Source organism: Ictidomys tridecemlineatus, chromosome 3, assembly GCF_052094955.1.
Source record: "Ictidomys tridecemlineatus isolate mIctTri1 chromosome 3, mIctTri1.hap1, whole genome shotgun sequence".
Lineage (NCBI taxonomy): Eukaryota > Metazoa > Chordata > Mammalia > Rodentia > Sciuridae > Ictidomys > Ictidomys tridecemlineatus.
The window spans coordinates 25,380,941-25,399,735 of record NC_135479.1 but is presented as its reverse complement, the minus strand read 5'-3'; the positions used below and the strand labels follow the sequence as shown (position 1 = coordinate 25,399,735).

At 39.3% G+C, this 18,795-nt stretch overlaps 1 protein-coding gene across 4 annotated transcripts in view; it reads right to left on the bottom strand.

Moving 5' to 3' along the window:
* Positions 1 to 432: 432 nt before the first annotated feature.
* Kat7 (lysine acetyltransferase 7) overlaps positions 433 to 18,795 on the bottom strand; it is a 30,088-nt gene continuing 11,725 nt past the window's right edge. The window contains exons 6-15 of one of the 4 annotated variants that reach the window (XM_040268904.2): positions 15,879 to 15,968; positions 14,242 to 14,340; positions 12,797 to 12,907; positions 9,717 to 9,908; positions 6,928 to 7,017; positions 6,588 to 6,728; positions 5,298 to 5,391; positions 3,381 to 3,548; positions 2,754 to 2,860; positions 433 to 2,136 (exon numbers count right to left, since the gene is read on the bottom strand). In XM_040268904.2, the coding sequence (XP_040124838.1) occupies positions 2,035 to 2,136; positions 2,754 to 2,860; positions 3,381 to 3,548; positions 5,298 to 5,391; positions 6,588 to 6,728; positions 6,928 to 7,017; positions 9,717 to 9,908; positions 12,797 to 12,907; positions 14,242 to 14,340; positions 15,879 to 15,968 (1,194 nt within the window). In that variant the 3' untranslated portion in view covers positions 433 to 2,034. The remainder of the gene's footprint in view (positions 2,137 to 2,753; positions 2,861 to 3,380; positions 3,549 to 5,297; positions 5,392 to 6,587; positions 6,729 to 6,927; positions 7,018 to 9,716; positions 9,909 to 12,796; positions 12,908 to 14,241; positions 14,341 to 15,878; positions 15,969 to 18,795) is intronic. The other 3 variants (XM_005321681.4, XM_040268905.2, XM_005321682.4) reach the window with 3 other exon arrangements.

Sequence of the window (18,795 nt, the reverse complement as noted above, 5' to 3'; positions counted from 1 at the left end):
CACCTTGTCTTTAAATAAAATAGAAAATGGAGCTGGGGATGTGGCTCAGTGGTCGAGTGCCCCTGAATTCAATCCCTGGTTACCACCTGCCGCCCCACAAAAAGGTATCCATCATATGCTACCTATACTCACTTCCCACTGATTCCTTTGCCCCTAAAACCAGACAAAAATGAACTCAATAAAAAAGTATGTGTAATACCAAGTAGCCACTGCTGGCACCAAAAAGAAGGCAGTTTGAATTCATCCCAACTACACAAGTTCAGACTCAGCACTCCCTCTATGGCTAGCACCACAGGGAAAAACATTCCATAGCCACAAACCACATCCCTCAACAGTCTACTGCTAGAAAAAACAAGTCCCCACGCACTTACTATTAGAGCAGGTCAGCTTCGTCATTTTCATACACAAATGAAAGCCCCAGATAAAACGGACTTGAGCAGAGAACATGCTTTATTGAGGAGTAGATATAGAAGAGCACATTCTACCACATGTGGGGAAGGGTTTAGCATCTGTAAAAGGCCTTTACCCCTTAAGAAAACCCCCAGTGAAGTTGCTTTTGGATAAATTTTAACAGTGACACTGAAACTGGAGGGGAGCCGCCACTGAACATGCTTAAAATCAGCTCCCCCCAACCCACAGTGAATATAAGTAGTGTACAGAGATGACAAGAGAAAGGCACAAATGACCAGAGTCGGGAGTGTGGTAAGGGTGCCACATGAAGACAGCAGTGTTGTAGGAGACCAAGTTGGGAAGGGTGACATGTCAGACATCAAAAGCTGCCCCAAGATAGCAGGTTATAACGGGCTAGGGAGAAATTAGAGGGAACAACTCTTCCTTCACTTGAACAACACCAAAAATAGGAGACCAGAGGATATAGGATGGTGTCAAATCCCAAAAAGGAAATGGAGGAGGAGTTCTTGGAAGGGCAGAAGCACTTTAGTCCTAGAAGAGGGTGAGTAACTGTTGAAGAGAGAAGCAAACCTTGGCAGGTGGCCACTCTGCCTTGCTGAAAGCCATGGGCTGAGACAGAAAGTCATTTTCAATCACTTTCAACTTCTCCCAAGATGCTCTGGACAAAATCAGTGTAACTTATGTGGAAGTACAGGGGTCCTATTAAAACTGGTATGAGGGAAAAGGTTTTGCAGTACTATTAAACTAGTTAACATGAAGCATGAAAGGGAGAACTGGAAATTATTTTGGCACCTGTGAATGTAAAAGGGGCAGGGAGTAAAGAGAGAAGAAAACATTTACTGCTGGGCACTTTGTGGTGAGGCAAAAGAATTATCCATTCCCTTCCACAATGCCCACTGCCCACTGCCCACAGGTGAACTCAAACCAAAATACAAAATCACCACGTCTTATTGCTCTCGCCATATCATTTGGATGGATTATTGTACTGTTACCAAAACTAATCTCTGGGAAACTCTTAAGAAGTATTTGGATCTGGGCAGCCCAATACTGAACAAAAACAAGTCTTCCAATAAAAATGGAGGAAGAAAGGTTAAATAAAGCAAGATGAAATCTCATGTGAATGGACCCCTCCCAGTACACATACACACCCTCAAAAGTGCTGCCTCTTCCCTGCCCCTCCACAAAAACACTTGTAAAGAGTAACTGGAAAGGTCTCGGTAGTGGCAACCATATTTGGAGGTCTGGTGACCAGGCGGCAAGAAGCACTAGTACAAAGTTCAGAGGACAAGACACACCTCATGGGGCAAGAGAACATGAGGAGGGAACCAGTGACTGGACAGGTACAGTACCATAACAGAACTCCTTGGGTCAGTGCTATGAGGGATCTGCACTTGAGTCTAATACAGATCTCATCCAGGCAACCTCACTGAGGCCGAAACAACAGTTCCTCAGAACCAGCGTCTGCAGTGTAAATGAAGGTCGGAGCCAGGACAGTCCTGAGGGGGATGGCCTTCCCAAAGGATACTGTACTTGCCAATCACAAGAGCAACAGAAATGACAGACAGATCCCTAGGGTACGGATTCCTACTGCTGGGGTTCGCTGGCTCGGAATGACAGGTCACTTTAAGTGCCCTTGGGAGGGGTCCATTTTAAGCAGCTTGGATCCATGGTTTTATTGGAGTTGGACCTTTTGGCCTCTTTGGCTATCCACTCATCAATCAGGTCCTGGGAAGAACAATGGGAACAACTGTTAGACTCGTTCAATCAGCATGCCTTGACATACAGATTTTAAAATAACTATTAGCCAAGAAGAAATCACCAAAAGGTTAACAATTTATTAAGGTTTAAGAAAATATCCTTTGATTTGCAAACGGCTTTCCTACCTAATAAATTACTTCCAATTTTGCCCATAGTAAGAACGGGAATCATTATTCACCTATCTTTATTATACATATGAGTCAACTAAAAAAATTAAAAGTGGGCATTAGTTGAGATGGCATTTAAAACCATTCTGAAAGCCCTGGAGTCTGTGAAGATTCCCCTCTACAGCTGGGCCATTCTTCCTAATCTAAGAAAATCATTAAATGATAAAAGTGCTATGCAACATAAAGCTGCTTAACTGGTGTCATCCAACTTTGAGATAGGAGTTTAACAAAAGCTCCAATAAGGACAAGGTAGGAAATAAGCTTAATACCAAAGATCACTCGGGCTTCACACTGCCAGTTAAAGAAATGAAGGCATAATATTTGAGCTCCTCTGTGAAAGGATGGGTGGTAAGACCCCTACTGGGCTCTGCTCAAGAGGCAGTCAGCAAGGAGCAAGCAGCTGATTAAAAACCTCACCTGTCTCTTTAAAACTAGGTGTTTGCCTTTCCAATACTTGAGCATCTGAAGGGCTTGCAGAGTGCTGACAATGTCCACGGGATTCACAGCGGTCTCCTGACTAATTTCTGAAACAGAAGAGTCACTGAGAACCTGGTCAAAGCACAGACCCCCACCCTTTTTGAGGTTTCCTTTCTCTTAGGAGAAATTCAAAGGGCTAGAATCTCTGATTCAACCCTACCTGTTCGGAAAATGTATACAAAGAATTTGACCAGTCCATATAAGAGTGAAAAAGGATATTATAGTAAGAAGCTACTCTTGGTTAATTAGAGATATCAAGGTCAAACAGATCAAAATGAATCCTACCTTTGCATAAAAGGGATATCTTAAAAGCTCAAAATATTTGTTTTTCTTCTTCATTTTTAAGAAACCAGTTCATAGCCATTCCCAGGGGTCAACCGCTCTAGAATCCCTAGGCACTCTAGTGAGGCTCTCTGTAATGGTCCATATCAGTGGTCTTCATATTTAGAAGAAAGACAGAATGAGGCACAGCTTTGCAGGTGACAAAAAGCATGAACAGGGGTCAAGTGGAAAAGGTAGGACATCTAGTGGAACTAACAATGAAACATTAAAGAATTAAAAACCAACCTTTGATAGAAATCTCTTTGCCTTGAAAATTATGCAGGTAACGGAGAAGCACTTCTTTCCAGTAACTACGATAGCTTATGAGCCCCAGATCTGAGAGTGGACGTTCTGGAGAGCCAACTTTTTCTTCCACTTTGGAAAGTAAATAACCTGCCAGGGAACAAATACAGACTTTTTCTTTTTTTTAATTTTTAAGTAGCTGGTAGACCTTTATCTATCTATTTATTAATTGTGCCAATATTTACTTATTTATGTGTGGTGCTGAGAATTTAATCCAGTACCTCACACATGCCAGGCAAGTGTGCTACTGCTGAGCCACAGCCACAGCCACAGCCCCAGCCCCAGCCCAAATACAGACTTTTTCTACCAACACTATATTTCATCCTAATAGCAAAGAATAGTGCTAAGGAAGAAAGTTTAAGAAGTACAATTTGCTCTGCAGTATCAATTAGGGATCAGCCATTCAATGGAATATGTACGGTGTAGCTGTTAAATATAACATGCTGCCTTTGTATAAACAAAAGGGGAAGAAGGTGTATTTACAGTTACTTATAATGACACCAAAAACAAACAAACAAACAAACAAACAAAACCTCTGGAAGCCTTTACTAGAATTTTAAAAACAATGACTCTATGTTGTGATATGTTCCAAACAGGTTAAGAACACAGAGGAGAAGCCATTTCATTATATGGCTTTTTATATTTTTCAAAATTTTGAACAGATTATCTCAGTACCACCCATGTAGTAGTAGAGAGTGGGAAAGTGCAAATGAAGATACCTCCAGTTTTAACGTCTAACATTCAATTTATACAAAATATACATGAGAATGTGGACTGCAAAATACATAATATGGGAAACTCTACTAGACAACTAATCTTTTGTCACCAAAAGAAACAGCAGGGAGCAAAAAAAAAGACATGGAGCAAGCACTTTTAGATTCAAAGTGAATTACAGGCCAGGCCAGGCGGCACATGCCTATAATCTCAGTGACTCAGAATATTGAGGCAGCTGGATCACAAATTCAAGGCCAGTCTGAGCAGCTCAATGAGACCTCAGCACAGAGAGACCCTGTCTCAAAATAAAAATAAAATTAGAACACCCCTGGGTTCAATCCCCAGTACCACATTTTTTAAAAAGGTAAATACCCTGTTTAATATATGCTGTTGAATCAAAGACATTTTGTCCCAACCAACAGCACTGTAACTCATCTCATCCCTGCAGATCCATCAGTCTTCCTGTATTTAGTAACAGCACTGAGCACACTTCGCGGCCATTAAAAATTATCAACAAAAAGCACAAAAATGTGGAAAAGTGGCACTAACAGACCGACAATGACACTTGTTCACGGTATGAGAGCTAAACAGGGCGACTTATTTGAATGTGGCTAAGTATGTGGGTATCCAATGACCCTTAATTTTTCCTGCACTGGGCATGTCCATGGATGACCACAAAGGTGCCAAGATGTTAGGGTTTCAAGTAAATTTTAGTGAGCAGACAATTCCATAAAGGTAGAATCCAAGATTAATGAGAACAGAGTGTAATACTCAAAGTCTGTATCAGGTATAAGGATTACCTCTAGACAAGTCCTTGAAAAATGAAATCCCAAACATCAAAGAAACAGATTTTAAGCCTTATGCATGTGTGTGTTCTGTTTAAGTCTCAAACTAGGATAATCCTGAAGAGCTTAATTTTTTATTCTCCTAATTAAGTACCAACTCAAGAGTCCTGTATTCATTGAGTGTTAACTGAGTTATCAGTAGACTGACAGCGTTTAGGATTTCTCCACTTGTTCATTCATTCACTAAGAAGCAGTATACTTCTACTACATCCCAGGAATTGCAGAGACCACAGGACAGATAGAGACGATAGTCACAGGGTCCCTGCCTTGTGAAGCTGACAACTTTAGCAGTCCTACTTACTGAAATCAATAAGCATCTTGCCATAGCCCTGTCTCATGTACTGAGGCATGGTAAGGATACAGGATACGTTGTAGTTCAGGAATGAATTCTTTTCCTAAAAAGAGCAAACAAATGAGGAGGTCATTAAGAGTTTGAGACCAAGGTTTTCACACTCCTACAGATATAAAATAAAGCTGCCTACAAAATATGACTAACTAGTCCTGGGAGTGGCTATCAGGCTCAGTTATTATACCCATAACCTTTATGATGCCCAAAGTCATTAATCCCAGGGTTTTAAGCTGAGACCTCCAGTTCATTTTAAGGGGGCTAACTCTGGGTTCTTTACAGCCAGAGTATAGGTCAAGAAGGTTAAGACTCCTGAGTGGCTCTACAGCATTCTCCCTTAAAAAATATTTTTTTTAAATTTATTTCTGTGTGGTGCTGAGAATCGAATCCAGTACCTCACATATGCTTGGCGAGTGTTCTACCACTGAGCCATAGCCCCAGCCCTATAGCACCCTCTTTAAAAGCAATTTTTTCAAATGGAGACTATATACTGGAAGAGAAGAAAAGAAAATTAACATAAATACTCATTCTGGAAGGGGATCAATAAACGATCAAATCGCATATAATACAGTTTCCATTAGGCAAGCACTCTACCCCATTCCTGAATTGTACACTTCAAGTGGGTTAACTGCTTGGCTTGTGAATGTATATAAATTTTATTTCAATTTTAGTTGCTATACTAAAAAGTCATAAGCCAAATCCAGCCTTTGTCAGTGAAGACCCAGAGGCATTAATAGGACTATGCTAGAAGGAGCCCAGCTAACCCCAGGCAACTGGAATATATTCCTGGTTTTAAGCTAATAACACTGAGGAGCGCGAAGCCAAAGAGTCGGCTTGGCTGCAAAATGCGTGCTCTTGGATTACTAGGGAGGCCAAGGCCACTAATTAATAGGCAGCTCCAGCCTGCAAGTTCAGAAATGAATAAACCAGAACTTTTAATAAACAATTGTATATTTTCATTAAACTACCTTTGATACATGCATTTGTCTTTAATTTTCTTAAAGGAAGGACTTTCATCATTGCCAGGGGTATGGTCTCTTCCCCATCAGGGATTTGAGCCCCAAGATGCCAACATCCATCACCCCTGCTCTGACCGTTAGCTGCTGCTTTTTTTTTTTTTTTTTTTTTTTTTTTTGGTGCTGGGAACTAAACCCAGGGCCTTGTACATGCAAGGCAAGCACTCTATCAACTGAGCTATATTCCCAGCCTCAGCCATTAGCTTCTTAATCCCCAGATCCCACTGACCTTGGAAAAATATCCAATTAGGTGACAGCCAGTGTTGTCTGCTTCAGTCATAACATAGAACAGGAAGGGTTCCACATCATAATATAATGTCTTGTGGTCCAGAAAAAGCTTGGCCAGCAGGCACAGATTTTGGCAGTAAATCTGGAAGAGAGGAAGAGATTCCATGAAAGGGCCAGTGAATTCAAAACTTATCAGATAAAGGTCTAAAAATATGATCATATCATTAATGTGCATGCAAAATGTTGATCTTCTTTACAAGGTGTGGTTAAAAAAAAAAAAACTCCTTCAGAAATCTATGAACACATATTCCCACCACTCTATCTTACTTGCCACTTTTTACCTTATTTTTCTTGCCATCTACTTCAAACACAGAGATTGAGCCTTTGCGATATATCTCATCACCAGGGGGGTGTTTCCACACACACTTGGCCTGCAAGAGAATGAATTCCCATCAGGGATAAAGAGCTCCCTATGGAAAAGGGTCCCCAAAGGGAAAAAAGCATCACGGATCAAATCTGGTTAACTGAACTGAGGGAAAGTTGGATACACATATTACAGATTTTTTTTTTTTCCAGTAAAACAAATAAAGTCTTCTAAAGTCATTGTAGTACATTTGTGGAATTTTTATAACCATTTGGAACAAGTTTTTTTAGATTGTATTCTGGCAGTGTCTTGGTCCAGGAGATTAAAATCTTCTACTACGTAAAAGCCAGATAAATAAGAATATCCTTGCTTAGTATAAAATGCCTCATGCTAACAGGAAACTCTTAAGCAGCTTATTTGCAGGAGATTAGAGTTGCTAAGTACTTCACTCTCACCTTTACCAGTAACTTCTCATTACCACTTAACCATTACCATCTTTTCCCAGATTAGAAAAATGACCCACAGTGATCAAAACCAAATGAACCACTATCTGCACCAGCTCCAGGCAAATGCATTCTCTTTGTTATGTAAGGATATAAGAGAAAGTCTTTCTGTGGCTTAAAAAACAGGAAAGGCACCATGGCTGAGTTGCAGGATACTGGGGGGCACTTGGCCACAAGAGGGCACAAGGCATTTTCTTTTCTCACTCTCAATTGCCAGTATATTTGTTGCTGTTTTTCTTTTGAGGTGCTAGGGATGGAATCCAGGGCCTTGGGCATGCGAGGCAAGTGTTTTACAACTGAGCTACACCTCAGCCCTGCCAATAGCTTTAATGTAACCCATCACTCGTCTAAACAGGTTAATTCTGGAAAGGTTTCTGGTAAAAACATTTTTAAATGTTGTTTTAAAAAACTGTACATATGTGGAATATTTTTTGTGTTTTTTTAAGTTTTTAGTTGTAGTTGGACACAATATCTTTATTTTATTTATTCATTTTTTAATGTGGTGCTGAGGATCAAACCCAGGGCCCTGCACATGCTAGGCAAGTGCTCCACCACTGAGCCACAACTCCAACCCCTATGTGTTTTGTTTTTGTAGTGCCAGGGATTGAACCCAGGGCCTTAAACATGCTAAGTGAGGGCTCTACCATGGAGGCACATCCCCAGCCTAGGAACATTTTATATTAAACAATTTTATTTTGGCTTCCTGTCAACTCAAGAATCCTGTTCCTCTCAGCAGCTTGGGAGGTTGACACAGGAAGATGTAGCTCAGTGGTTGAGCGCCCCTGGGTTCAATTCCCTAGTACCAAAAAAAAAAAAAAAAAGAATCATGTTTTGTTACATGTAAATCCAAATATTATTAACTGGAATTGCTTCAGAGCTCCACCTATAGTTTGCTCCCATCTCCACCCTTTTGCTCAAGCCAACAATAACTAACACAACAATAATTTCTTTTACAACAAAAGCCAAGTCAAAGAAAGACCACTTCAGTTTACATGGTATTCAGAATAGTCATGGAGTAAAACACGTTTATAATTCCTCAAATTTGATTTTTATAACTCATACAGTAGGCCCCAAAATATGCAGAATATTTATTTGATCCCTGAATTTATTTAGACCCTTTGTTTCCTCTATTTCTTGTCTTGTCCTTTTGGCTACCTTTTTTGGTGAATGTTACTAAATAACCAGGAAGAAAAAGGTAGAAATGTAAATAGTTCATATCATTAAAAATACCAGTTTTACTTACCTCCATGATCTACAATCTGTGTCAGTATTCAGTCCCCTGACACCATTACTGTCTATGCCAGTCTTTACCCATTACCAGCCCTCCATTATTATATACCCACCTCAGGCAAAGCAAGGGTGATAAGAGTCTGGAGGGTTTAATTCATCACTGCAGGACTGGACCACAAAGCTACATGTGCTCCAGAGCTGGGAACACAAAACAGTACCACCAAACTAGGGAGCAGTACATGACAGGAATCACAGTAATCCTGGATTGTAGATGATGGGGAAGAAAAGAGTTTTACCCAAAGGCTTTAGAGCCAAAGTATGTTGTGACTATAGAAACAAAAATATTTCATAACTCTCTACCCCTTCCCCTTTCTCTATTCTTGCTCCATGGCAGAAATTCCCTTTAAGACCAGGCTTTTTGTTCCATAACTAGGGAAGGAAAAATGGCTTAAAGCTGAAGAAAATCTAGTAAGCACATTTGTTAACAACAAAACCAGATTCAAGTTCTTATTCCCATTTTAAAATGAAGAATGTTCAGAAGCCAGAAAATACTAAAACAACTTGAGGATGAGGCACCCAGGACACAGTCTGTTAATTGAAATTATCTGTCAGTCTTGCCTTCTTTATATATATTTTCATTCAACATACATTTCCTGAATACTCACTGCCCAAAAGGTGAGCTACTCTATCTCTACTCTGTCTAATGAAGTCCATGCATTTTCATCTAGTTTAAGACACACAAAAAAACCCTGGGCAGAGGTAATTCATATTCTGAGGAACAAGTAGAGAAGAGTAGGAAGCAAGAAAAATAGACAAAGCAAGGCCTATGACAGAATGTGGTTAAGGGCCTTCAGCAGTTCTGAGTAGAACCAGCATCAGCTAGGCCACAGGCTATATGCCTCACCCTGAAACGTGACTTTCGATTCCCTATGCCTTTGTACCATTAAGATTGCTAGGACTGATGTCATCTCTAGGGCAAAAATCTTGTAACACTGTTATGATAGTCAAGGCAGAGGAACCCAAGACAACTCACCATGTGGCGGCGGAGTATAGTTTGGCTCTTCATATATTTTAAACAGAATTCACACATGTAGAGACGTCCCAGCCGTGCATATTCTTCAGGATAGGGAGAATGGTACCAAGTGTCAAGCTCATAGCGACCAAATGCAATTGTTTTAATCATGTTGCTCCCTTCTGTGATTTGGCCTTGCAGCCTTAATTTCTCCTATTGCCAAGAAGAAATCAAAAGTCAAAAGAAGATTAGAATTTACTGTCTTTGTTTTCAAAACCTGTAGTAGTAAGCTTGTGTGCAGGCCACCATGCTAGGCTATGGAAAAAAAAAAAAAAGACTTTACTTCTATGTATGAGATACTCATACTAGAAAGGGCCACATGGGCATGGAAAAATCAGGCAGATGATTATTTACTGTGTGGGGCTAGAGATGTAGTTCAGTAGAAGAGCACTTGCCTGGCATGCATGAGGCCCTAAGTTTGATCCCTGATACTGCCAAAAAAAGAGAAAAAAAAAAAAAAAAGAAGAAGAAGAAGAAGAAGAAGAAACAAGACCCATATACCTATATTGCTCAGAGCACAGGTTTTAATAAAACTGCTTCGCTACTCCCTGCAACATTCTGGGTCTCATCAGAATGAGTCCTTGGAGAGGATGGGACTGTGGGTCAGGGTCTGTAGAGCGCTTTCCTAGCATGCATGGGGCACTGGATTCAATCCTTAGCACCACATAAAAATTAAAAAAAAAAAAAAAAAAAAAGAGTCCTTGGATACGTTTTTATCAGTCAAAACCAAACAGAGGGCTGGGGATGTGGCTCAAGCGGTAACGTGCTCACTTGTCATGTGCGAAGCACTGGGTTCGATCCTCAGCACCACATAAAAATAAAATAAAGATGTTGTGTCCACCGAAAACTAAAAAATAAATATTAAAAAAATTCTCTTTAAAAAACAAAAACAAAAAACAGAATTATAATCTACCACAATTCAAACTCCCTACTCTTCCAAAGTATTCTAAACCTAAATAAATAAGAAACTAAACAAGTAAGATTATTTAGACTATCTCCTTTATTATGCAAAAGTTGTTTTTTTACAAAACCATATAAATCTCAGTGATATATATTCACAATATTCAATTTTAAAAATAATAGCCCTTAAAAATTTTTTTTCTTTGGGCTGGGGATGTGGCTCAAGCAGTAGCACGCTCGCCTAGCATGCGTGCGGCCCGGGTTCGATCCTCAGCACCACATACAAACTAAGATGTTGTGTCCGCCAAATACTAAAAAAATAAATATTAAAATTCTCTCTCCCTCTCTCTCACTTTCTTAAAAAAAAAAAAATTTTTTTTCTTGGGGGGAGCACTAGGGATTGAATCCAGGGGTGCTTTACCACTGACCTATATCTCTAGTACTTCATATCTTTTATTTTGAGACAGGTCTAAATGCTCTGGCTGGCCTGGAACTTGTAATCCTCCTGCCTCGGCTTCCTGAGTCCTGGGACTACAGGTGTATGCCAATGTGCACAGCCTTAAAAAGTATGTGGACAACAATTTAATTCTGCAGTCTAAGCAAGTAGAAAATAGTTCTGGATCCCTAGCTTCCTTCAGTGCCGTGAACTAACTACAGAAGTAGTCTGTTGGGCTGGGGCTGTAGCTCAGTGGTAGAACGCTTGCCTAGCACATGTGAGGCACTGGGTTCGATCCCCAGCACCACATAAAAATAAACAAATAAAATAAAGGCATTCTGTCTACCTTACAACTTCAATAACCAGATGGAAAGCTGTGAAAGGTAGGACTAGGTAATGCTTTTCCAGAACAGGAAAGAATAGCAGCAACACTGATGGCAGCCTATCGCAGCACAGAGTCTTTAAACTTCCTTCAAGTTTTCTATCAATCTAATTTTTAAAATATCTTTATTTTGTTTACTTATTTTTATGTGGTGCTGAGTATCAAACCTGGATCTCACACGTGAGGCGAGTGCTCTACCGCTGAGCCACAACCCAAGCCCCCTCTAATTTTGATATAATAAGAGTCAAGAGTGGAGATGAGATTCCTTTTACAAGCTTTTCCTGAACATACTTATCTGTTAAATCAATTCCCAAAATTTTTTGATCTATATTTGTTTAAAATTCTGCTACAGGCATCAAACCTAACTATAAACTAATTGTACATATAAATCAAAAGGAAACCATCTTATATATAAAACTTGGCTGTGTCAAAGCTTAATTCTAAAACATCTGACAAAAGTGGTGGGTGAAGGGCATGCACCTGTAGTTCCAGCACTGGGAAAGCTGAGGTGAGGAGGATCATTTGAACCCAGAGTTTAAGACCAGCCTGAGCAACATAATAAGACTTCTGTCTCAAAAAAATAAATAAATAAATAAAAAGGGTTGGGGTTGTGGCTCAGTGGTAGAGCGGTTGCCTAGCATGTGTGAGGCATTGGGTTTGAGTAAATAAATAAATAAAGGTCCATCAACAACTAATAAAAATATTTTAAAAATAAATAAATAATTTGACAGCAGCCCTCCCCCTTAACTTCCCTTTCACTTTTATTTCCTTGCTTTCAGAATAACTATACAAGTGCAGTGAAGAAACCTTTCAAATGGACAGGTCCCTGCTAGAGCTAGAGATGGGCATGGGCTAGTATGCACACTGTCTCTAGGTTCTCAGAATTGCAAATTATCCAACTGAGACAAAGGAACACCTACTCAAAGTGCCTCACCACCTCAAGTCAAACTAGAACTTGGTGGGGTGGGGGGTGGAAAGTAGGGAAATAATATAAGGAATAGGGAAGAGAGGAGGAGAAGTGGTTTATTTATTTATTTTTAATACCTTTATTTAATTTATTTCTATGTGGTACTGAGGATTGAACCCAGGGTCTCGCACATGCTAGGCAAGGAGCACATGCTAGGCAAGCGGTGAGTGCTCTACTGGATGGTTTGTTTTAAATAAGAATGGGAAGGGCAGTCACAAAAGAAGGACAGCTACGGGAGGAGAAGAGACTTGAGCAGCAAAGCAGTATCATGGCCATCAGACTGAGGCTAATCATTTTTCCTGGCAGTTCTAAATGCCTTTCACAAGGGTCCTCAGCTTGGAGGTTTTAACTCTCACCAAATCCTCTGAAGCCCGGGCTTGTGCTCTTCGGAAAAGATCTAAGTCATACTCGCTTGTCAGGTTTTCCAAGAGAGGTTCCCGAGTGTTCCCATAGGTCTGTCTGTGTTCCTAAGAAAAGAAACAGAATGGAATACTCTCTGCTGCTAAGAAGTTAGTTCACTTCATTCCAATAGATGTCGACCACAGCCATAAACTGTCTACTCAGCACCTACATACTAGGTGCTAGGGACTAAGCACAGACTCCTTAGTAGGAGCACACTCACTACCCATTCTAAAGAATCTGGAGATGCTTCTACAGCTCCAGGATGGAGTGCTGTTTATCTATACATGAGCAACCCCAAGATTGGAACTCTGCCTCCATTTCTTCATGAGAAAACATGTAGCACAGTGCAAAATATGAAGTACAGCAAACACAGAGGCACTACAAATCCTGGAGCCCTGAGATCCAAAAGATTTTCCCTGATTTAAAAACAAACAAAAAGATTCTCCAAGCCCTAGTGTTTTATGTTTTAACACATTAGACTAAAAGAAACTCTGCAAGTAAAGAGGGTGGCCAGGTTACTAAGCAGTCCTTTATAAATTCTTGGCCTTGAATTGCTGTAGCCACCATTGCCATTGTCCACCGACAATGTAAGCTCCCACTTTAAAACTTCAGCCCAAAAATGCAAGGAAAAAAAACAGGCTAGCCTCTTTAAAAAGTCTCATTAAAATTAAGAAAGATTAAAAGAAAAATCACACAGAATTAAAAGCACACAATTTGGTTCTAGACAACTTTCGTATCTTACCATGGTTCTTGCTACAAATACGTTTCTCTGGAGAGAAATCAGACAATGGAAATGTCTCTTTTAAATCTCTGATTTAGTCCTTCCCTCTGGGCTCTAGATTCCACCTCTCCCCCCACAGGAGAGGAGACAATGGTAGTTAAATTAAGTGGATGGCTCATCCCAGGAAGAACATTCCTGATTTTCCACATACATTAGCATCTGAAGAAACCATTCACCTGTACCTTTACCCCTTTAAAATTTTCTTCTGGAAGCTGGGGATGTAGCTCAGTAGCAAAATGCTGAGGCCCTGGAATCCAAGCTCCTGCATGCACTCACAAGGGGATACAAATACTGAACAGGACAGAGGCAGGCATGCAATCTGGTACCCTACAGCCCACTATTAAAGCTTTCCCTAGGCTACAAACCCAACAATCTGGTACATCAGGTGTTCAGCTACAACTTCACCTAACAACCCACCATCCATCAACACTCCAGATGTTTGGGGGCCTATAGTAAGTTTTGAGTGCCAGAGAGGAGTCACTTAGTATTCACTCAGCCTTCACTGGGTATTAAATTGACAGAATATCAAAGAGCAAACCTGACAAAGCTTAGAAAGCAAAAGGAAATCAAATGCCACAACAGGAGTTCATGCTAATTAAGTACTGAACTTTTCCTTACCATGTATTTCTCTTTCTGTTCCTTGCTCAGTCCAGAATTTCTTTTCTTCCTGAGTTCGGCCACCTTTTCCTTGTATCGCAGCTGCCTTTCTGATGGTGCCTAAAAGGAAGAAGGAGAAAACTGAGAAGCTAGCTAGAAAATTCATCATGAAGTAAATCTTCAAAGCATCGTATTTTTAAAAAAATTAAAGAAAAATACTGCTAGAAACAATTATAACCACACTAAATAATATGACAATTTTGTAATTCCAAATTAGGTTTTTTTCCATTACCCAAACCACTACCATAACTGCCAGTTAAATATGGATTCAGGGATGCAAATTTATTTTAATAAAAATTAAAAATGGAAGTCTCCATCAAAGCAACAGAAATAAGATAAAGATCATTTCAACTCAGTATTTATTGAATACTTACTGTTTTGTTTTTGTTTTCCTTTTGATACTAGCAATTGATACCCAGGGCCTTGCACATGCTAAACATGTACCACTAATCTATATCCCAAGGTTGCTTACAATTTTTGAAGTAATGCTTACTGATCTGATCGAAAGTGATATAAAAATAAATAAAAACAATAACTGAGTAAAACTAGAACCTAAGACAGATGATGACAAAGAATGTGGCTACCATTTACGAGTGCCTTCACCTGCCAAGCACTGGGGATAGGTACTTTATATACATAATTTAGCTCTACTCTGACAGGTGGGCATTGTTTACTCCTTTTATTAAAAGAGAAATAAAGTTTAGGGAGATTGGCTGAACTTCCTAAGACAACACAATTAAACAATCACAGTATTCAGATTCAGATCTGTTTGGCAAAGCGAAATTTCTTCCTCACCACACCATGTCTCCTTTGCTATCCACCTACAATGTAACTACAAAAACAAACCCAGATGATGACCTATGTATAATGTGAGACAAAGGCTGACATTTTGAGAACATAACATGGAAATACATAAGGAAGAGAGTCACTACTGGTCAGAAGGATTTGAAAAGAATTCCTACAACAGCTAAGAGCTACACAAAGCCTTGAAGGAAAATATCAACTCCTCTTCTTGGTACACATAGAGTTTCAAGCAGGAAACCAGCAAGAGTAAAGATCAAAGACATTTAGGAAGAACAAGGAATTTAGGGCAATCAATGTGGCTTCAATGTTCACAGAGGCAGGAGGACTAGGACAAAGCCAGGATGCTTCCTGGATATCATAGGAAGAGGAAAATGACTTGGTCAACAAGTGGCAAATGCTGAGGAAAAGTGGATGATGATCTTGCAAATGTTCTAGCAAAGTGGAGGGGATCTGAAGAAAAACTATAATGAGATAAAAAAAAAAAAAGGAATGCAAAATAAGGAACTGGAACACCAAGTATAATCTTTTCAAATAATCAGAATACCTGTTAATATTAACTACTATTATTATAAAGTACTTGATTACTCCTTATGAGGTAAAAGTTTTGCTTGATGAAAATTTACTATTTGAGAAAGAAACACGATTCTCAGTTTAATACCTGAAAGAGCAGTTATTTAGACATATCATGGGAAACAAGAGGCATGGATATGACTATAAAGACAGTTATGGGGCAAAGGAGATCCAAGACATGGATCTCAAGCTGTGAACGGCCAGAGCTTTTACAAGGCCCGTACCTGGTGCCTGGTTGCATGCCTGTTGTTGTCATCTTGCCTGTGGGACAGCATCCTTTCTTCTATCTGCTTATCCCGGCTCTGTGCTCTCACCTGCAACCATCAACAACGTCAATAAGTCCACCTGATTCTAAGACTACGTTCACTTAAAGTATAAAAATACAATAATAATCCCTTGAATTTATGTTGTACTTTGAAAGTAAAGTACAACTTATTATCACAATCTCTGTAAGAAAGAGATAAGGCAAGCTTCATATTTTGCTTTCTCAGCCATTAACTGAGAACCAGAGAAGTGAAATGATTGCAGCTAAATGATGATAAAACTAAGATTTTAATTAAGTCTGATGACTCAAGAGCTTGGACTCTTTCCACTGTGCCATGAATAAGAAACTGTGAGAAGTGCAAGAGACTGAGGAAGGACAAAGAAAGTTGGGTTCAAGTCCACAGGAAAACTGAACTCTGTAGTTATGTGATCTCAAGCAAATTATATCAGCTCTCAATAGTTTCAGTTTCATCACTTGGGAACTGAGACCTCATTTCCAACTGCCTATCTCAAATTCACCATTAAAACTTAGCAAAGTCAAAAGAGAAAAACTAGCATTCCTCACAATCTACTCCATCCCAAATGTTCCCAATAAATGGCAACACCATCTCAATAACTGATCAGACCAAAAGTCGGATGTCCTTAATTCTTCTTTCTCACAACTCACATTGAACCCATCAGTAAATCTAGTAGCTTGCTTCCCTCCAAAATACAACCTGAATCCAACCTATTAAGAAGACTCTCCACTGATGCCACACTAGGATAGGCATCTAGTATCATTAATGCCAGGAATTCTAAGCAGTCTTTCAATTGCTCTATCCTCTGTGAACTCTCCCCTAACAGTCCATTCTCCACATTACCAAGTTGTCATTTAAACAAAACATCCATGAAATTGTATCAAATGTTTGTTCAGATCCTTCAAATGCTTCCTGCTGCCATCAGAATAAAAACATAACTCCTTGTGCCAAGACCCACAAGGCCTTCAAGATACGAATCCTGCTTTCTCATTTCCCTTGATGGTCCAGCCACACTGCCTATTTTCAATTCCTCAAAACCAACGATTTATCCCCACGTCCTGGTCTTTGTGCTTGTTATTCCTTCTACTTAACTATTTCTATTACTATTTCTTCTCCTAAAGCTTCACACAATTGTCTCTGTGCCATCATCCCTGTCCAAGATCAAATGCCAACTTCTCAGGAATGTATTCCTTGATGCCCCCACCTTGCAAAAGCAATACATTATCCTTACCCCCCAAATAGTCACTCTCTTTAGTCCTTGTTCCTCATAGTACTTATCTCTACGTGAAATTTTTACTTACTTATCAATTTATAGGTTTGTATTGCCTCCTCCCATGACAGTGTATCCTCCTTGAACGCAATTATTCACTGAATCCTATAATATCTGTAACAGTGTTTACCACATGCAGCCACAGAAACATGACTGAATCAAAATGGTAATATTGCTGACTACAAAGGTTTACTGAGAAACTCCTGAGTCATGATGTATATGCAGGCAATTTTTAAACTCTAGAACTTGTGCTGGGCTGGTGTGTAGACCTGTAGTGGAGTGCTTGCCTAGCATTCCCAAGGTCCTGAGTTTGATCACCAGTTCTGAACAAAACAAAACAAAACCTCACACAAAAACAACATAAAAGATTCTATCATTTCTTGAAAATGTTCATGAAGTACCAGTTTAAACTCTCCACTTGGTATTCCAAGAGGAATAAAGATTTTTTTTTTTAGAAATTCTCTTGATCTTCTAAGCAACATGGTCCAGAAGTAAAGATGGATTATGTATGCTAAGCCTCCTTCTCCTTATAAAGGACAGGAGACAAAGATGAAAAAATCAGAACATAAATGTTTTCTTTTTTTTCAGAATTTTATTCCCCAGAATGAATTTTTTCTTTTCCTAAAAGAGGTTGCTTAAGGTAACATGCAGATACTGCTATGAACCAACATTTTTTAAAGTTATGCCTTAAAAAGATTTTGATGTAAAACCAACCACATTATCAGATCATTATATTTAAAGGCAAGCAGTAGACAATTCACATAACACCGAGATCAGATGTTTTCAGAGCAAGAAGTACCCAATGACTTGTCATCTTCTGATTAGAAGTTGGAAGAGCTATTCAGCCAAAGATGTGTCAGCCCAAGAGAATGGGATGACAGCAGGAAGAACCTATGCAAGAGAAGAAGCAGCCTTGCTTACAAAAAGATTCGGAACGAGGGCTGGGGTTGTGGCTCAGTGGTAAAGCACTTGCCTAGCAAGTGTGAGGCAATTCAGTTTGATCCTCAGCACCACATAAAACTAAATAAATAGGATCAACGTATTGTGTATATCTACCAAAAAAAAAAAAAAAAAAGATTTAGAACAAAGAAAAATAAAATAAGAGCAGGGTTCTTGACCTTAAAAATCCATACAAGCATTGGAAGTATACTACTTTGCTGAAAGACAAAACACACCAAGAAACTTTTGCCTGTATGGCTTACTGGTAAATAAGAAAACAAATTCCTGAATCAAGGAGAACTAATGTTGGTTAGGAAACCTAATTTTTCTAAAAAAGAAACCTGTTCAAGCAAGCATAAACCTGATTCAGGTCTTGACAGCAAATAACAAAACAAACAAACAAACAAACAAAAACTAACACTTTGATTTAACTGAGTATTTAGTTTAAAAAACTTGTCCAATGATATTTGAACGATCTATTTAACTTGCTTCTTTTTTATTAATTCTATCCATGGTAGCAGCAATCTATGCAGGAACATACAGAGTAGGACCTTAGGTTCTACTCTCAAATATTTTCTCAAAATTCCAAAGGTCATTTAGAAGCTATATTTTTTCAAAAAATTTAAAAGACGAATTAGCCAAAAGTAGGTG